We start from the raw sequence: 2,815 nt of genomic DNA, 5'->3' as shown, positions 1-2,815 counted from the left end.
CACCTCCCTCCCGCTCTCTGCGACCGCACCCCCACCCTGCACACCACACACCACACCACACCCACCCCGCCCCGCGACCCGCCCGCAGCACCGGCGCCAGCATCCACGAGACGCGGGAGTGGATCCTGCGCAACAGCCCGGTGCCGGTGGGCACGGTGCCCATCTACCAGTGCCTCGAGAAGGCCGGCGGGGCGGTGGAGGGCATCACCTGGGAGCTGTTCAGGCGCGCCTGGCTATGCTGCGCCTGCGCCGCGCTGCGCTGTGCTGCGCCGTGCCGTGCCGTGCACGAGGCTGGTGGCCCGCTGGCCGCCCGCTGCGGCTGCCGGTCTGCTGCCCCTCCGCCGCCGCGCCTCCACACACACATGCCGCCGCCCCGCCCCTGCTCCCTTCTCCCTCCCCTCTCCCTCCTTTCCTCCCGTCAGGGACACGCTGATCGAGCAGGCGGAGCAGGGCGTGGACTACTTCACGATCCACGCAGGCCTGCTGCTGCGCCACATCCCCCTCACAGCGCACCGCCTCACAGGCATCGTCAGCCGGGGCGGCAGCATCCATGCCAAGGTGTGGGGCGGTGTGTGTGGTGTGGTGGGTGGGTGGGGCAGGAGGGCGTGGCAGCTCGGCTCGGCCGGAACCCCAGCTGAGGAGGGTCTGCCCCCGGGCCTGCTGCGGCAGCTCGGGCTGTGACCCCAAACATCTGCCGGGCTGCGCGACCTGGCAGCAGGCGAGACTGCCCGCCTGCCCGCCGCCCGCACACCGCCAACTGCCCTGCCCTCCCACCTCCCACACCTCACCCCCGCTGTGCCTGCTCATCTTCTCAGCTGTGCCTGCTGGACCACGAGGAGAACTTTGCGTACACGCACTGGGACGACATCCTGGACATATGCAGGTGAGGAAGAAAGAAAGAAAACACCAGGACATGTGCATGGATATGGAAGAAAGAAGGAAAACAATGGGCCTTCTGCGCGCGCTTTACACACACACGCCCCATGCAAACTACAACCAGACCAAAGCAGCAGCTTGCCTGCCTGGCCGCATGTGCGCATGGCACCAGCGGGCGCCAGCGGGGCACCGCAGTGCCGCAGCACCCTCCCGCCTGCCCCGCCCTGTCCGCCATGCCCACCTGTACCGCACCTGTACTGCAGGCAGTACGACGTCTCTCTGAGCATCGGCGACGGCCTGCGCCCCGGCTGCATCCACGGTGGGATGAGGGGAGGGCACCCCTGGGAAAAACGGCAGCCAGCATCACCGATGGTGTGGGCGCCGGCGCCTCCAAGCGGCACGCGGCCGCTGCCGCTGCAGCAGCAAGCAGCAGCGAGCGGGAGAGGCACAGTAAAACACATGCGTCTGCCCTCCTTCCCTCCTCCCCACATTTCCACCCGTATCCCCGCCCGCCGCCCCTCTCCCGTGCCCCGCCTCTTGCCGCAGACGCGAACGACGCCGCCCAGTTTGCTGAGCTGGCGACGCAGGGGGAGCTGACCCGGCGGGCCTGGGAGCGGGATGTGCAGGTTATGAACGAGGGGCCGGGTGAGCGCCTGCCCGCCTGCCTGCCCACCTGCCCGCCCGCCAGCCTGCCCGGTGCTTCTAGTCTCAAGCGCCTCGCCTTCCTCCTCCACACCGCCCCCTGCTGCCACAGGCCACGTGCCGCTGCACAAGATCCCGGAGAACATGCAGAAGCAGCTGGAGTGGTGCCACGAGGTGCGGGCAGGGGATCCGCGAGAGGCGGGCCCAGCCAATGGACAGCGCGAGCGCCGGTGGCACGCTGGCGCCGCTACGCTGCTGCAGTTGCCACACCTGCAGTGCAAGCCCTCCACCCGCCGCAGCCGCCGTGCACCCTGCACTTTCCTGTCCCACCCTCTGTCCGTCAACCGCTGCCTGCACCTGAGTTCAGCATTCAGTCGCCACCCCAACCCTCATGCCTGGCACCCATTCAATGGAAGCTCCCGCCCTCCTGCCTGGCCTCCTATAGGTCTGCTAACCGCTTCCCCACTCCCACTCCTGCTCCCCCCACACCTGCTGGGCCTGCCAGGCCCCTTTCTACACGCTGGGCCCGCTGGCAACCGACATCGCCCCCGGATACGACCACATCACTTCGGCCATTGGTGCCGCCACCATCGGGGCGCTGGGTGGGTGACTCCTGCAGCCTGTCAATGCAGGGGCGTGGCGCGGGGCGGGCGGCCGGGCAGGGGCAAGGAGGTGGCTGTGCAGTGGCTGTGCAGTGGCTGTGCAGTGGCAGCGCGTGCTCCCCCACCCTTCCCAGCACGCCCTGCTGCGCACGCTGCCGCCCTCGAGAGGCTCACCCACCCCGAGGGCTCTCTTGCACCCTCGGCTCCCACGCCCGCCTCCCCTGCCTCCCCCTCTGCTCACCCGCCTTCCCATTCCGCCCACGCCGCTGCCCTGCCTCCCTCCCTCCCTCCCTACCTACCTACCTACACCCCTCTCTACACCCCTCCCGCAGGCACCGCCCTGCTGTGCTACGTGACCCCCAAGGAGCACCTGGGCCTGCCCGACAGGGACGACGTGAAGCAGGTGGGGCCTGGGGCTGGCCGCCAGCAGCATGCGGCATGGCTGCTGCTGCTGCTGCTGCTGCCAGGCAGGGGCGTGGCGCAGGTGCAGCGCATGCAGCTGTTGCCACATGTGGATTGGCCCGCTGTACAACAGGGCTGGTGGTGGTGGTGGTGGGGTGCAGTGACGCCAGCAGCGCTGCCGCCGCCGGCGAGCAACGCAGTCTGGAGGGCTGCTGTGCCGCTGGCCGCTGGTGCCGCAGTCGCACGGCGGGGACCGGCCATTGGGTGGCCCTTCCCATGCCATCCCATCCCAT

At 69.7% G+C, this 2,815-nt stretch overlaps 1 protein-coding gene across 1 annotated transcript in view; it reads left to right on the top strand.

The window, feature by feature from the left end:
- CHLNCDRAFT_136333 (hypothetical protein) overlaps nucleotides 1-2,815 on the top strand; it is a gene marked incomplete at both ends in the record, with an annotated part of 5,805 nt that overhangs the window by 2,092 nt on the left and 898 nt on the right. Inside the window, 8 exons of the mRNA XM_005845784.1 lie at nucleotides 89-217; nucleotides 423-558; nucleotides 816-883; nucleotides 1,140-1,195; nucleotides 1,423-1,521; nucleotides 1,631-1,692; nucleotides 2,024-2,120; nucleotides 2,453-2,523. Coding sequence (XP_005845846.1) covers nucleotides 89-217; nucleotides 423-558; nucleotides 816-883; nucleotides 1,140-1,195; nucleotides 1,423-1,521; nucleotides 1,631-1,692; nucleotides 2,024-2,120; nucleotides 2,453-2,523 — 718 coding nt within the window. The remainder of the gene's footprint in view (nucleotides 1-88; nucleotides 218-422; nucleotides 559-815; nucleotides 884-1,139; nucleotides 1,196-1,422; nucleotides 1,522-1,630; nucleotides 1,693-2,023; nucleotides 2,121-2,452; nucleotides 2,524-2,815) is intronic.

The sequence above is a fragment of the Chlorella variabilis genome, assembly GCF_000147415.1.
Source record: "Chlorella variabilis unplaced genomic scaffold CHLNCscaffold_16, whole genome shotgun sequence".
Taxonomy (NCBI): Eukaryota; Viridiplantae; Chlorophyta; class Trebouxiophyceae; order Chlorellales; family Chlorellaceae; genus Chlorella; species Chlorella variabilis.
Note: the sequence above shows the minus strand (reverse complement) of the source record. Positions and strands in the feature narration are given on the sequence as shown.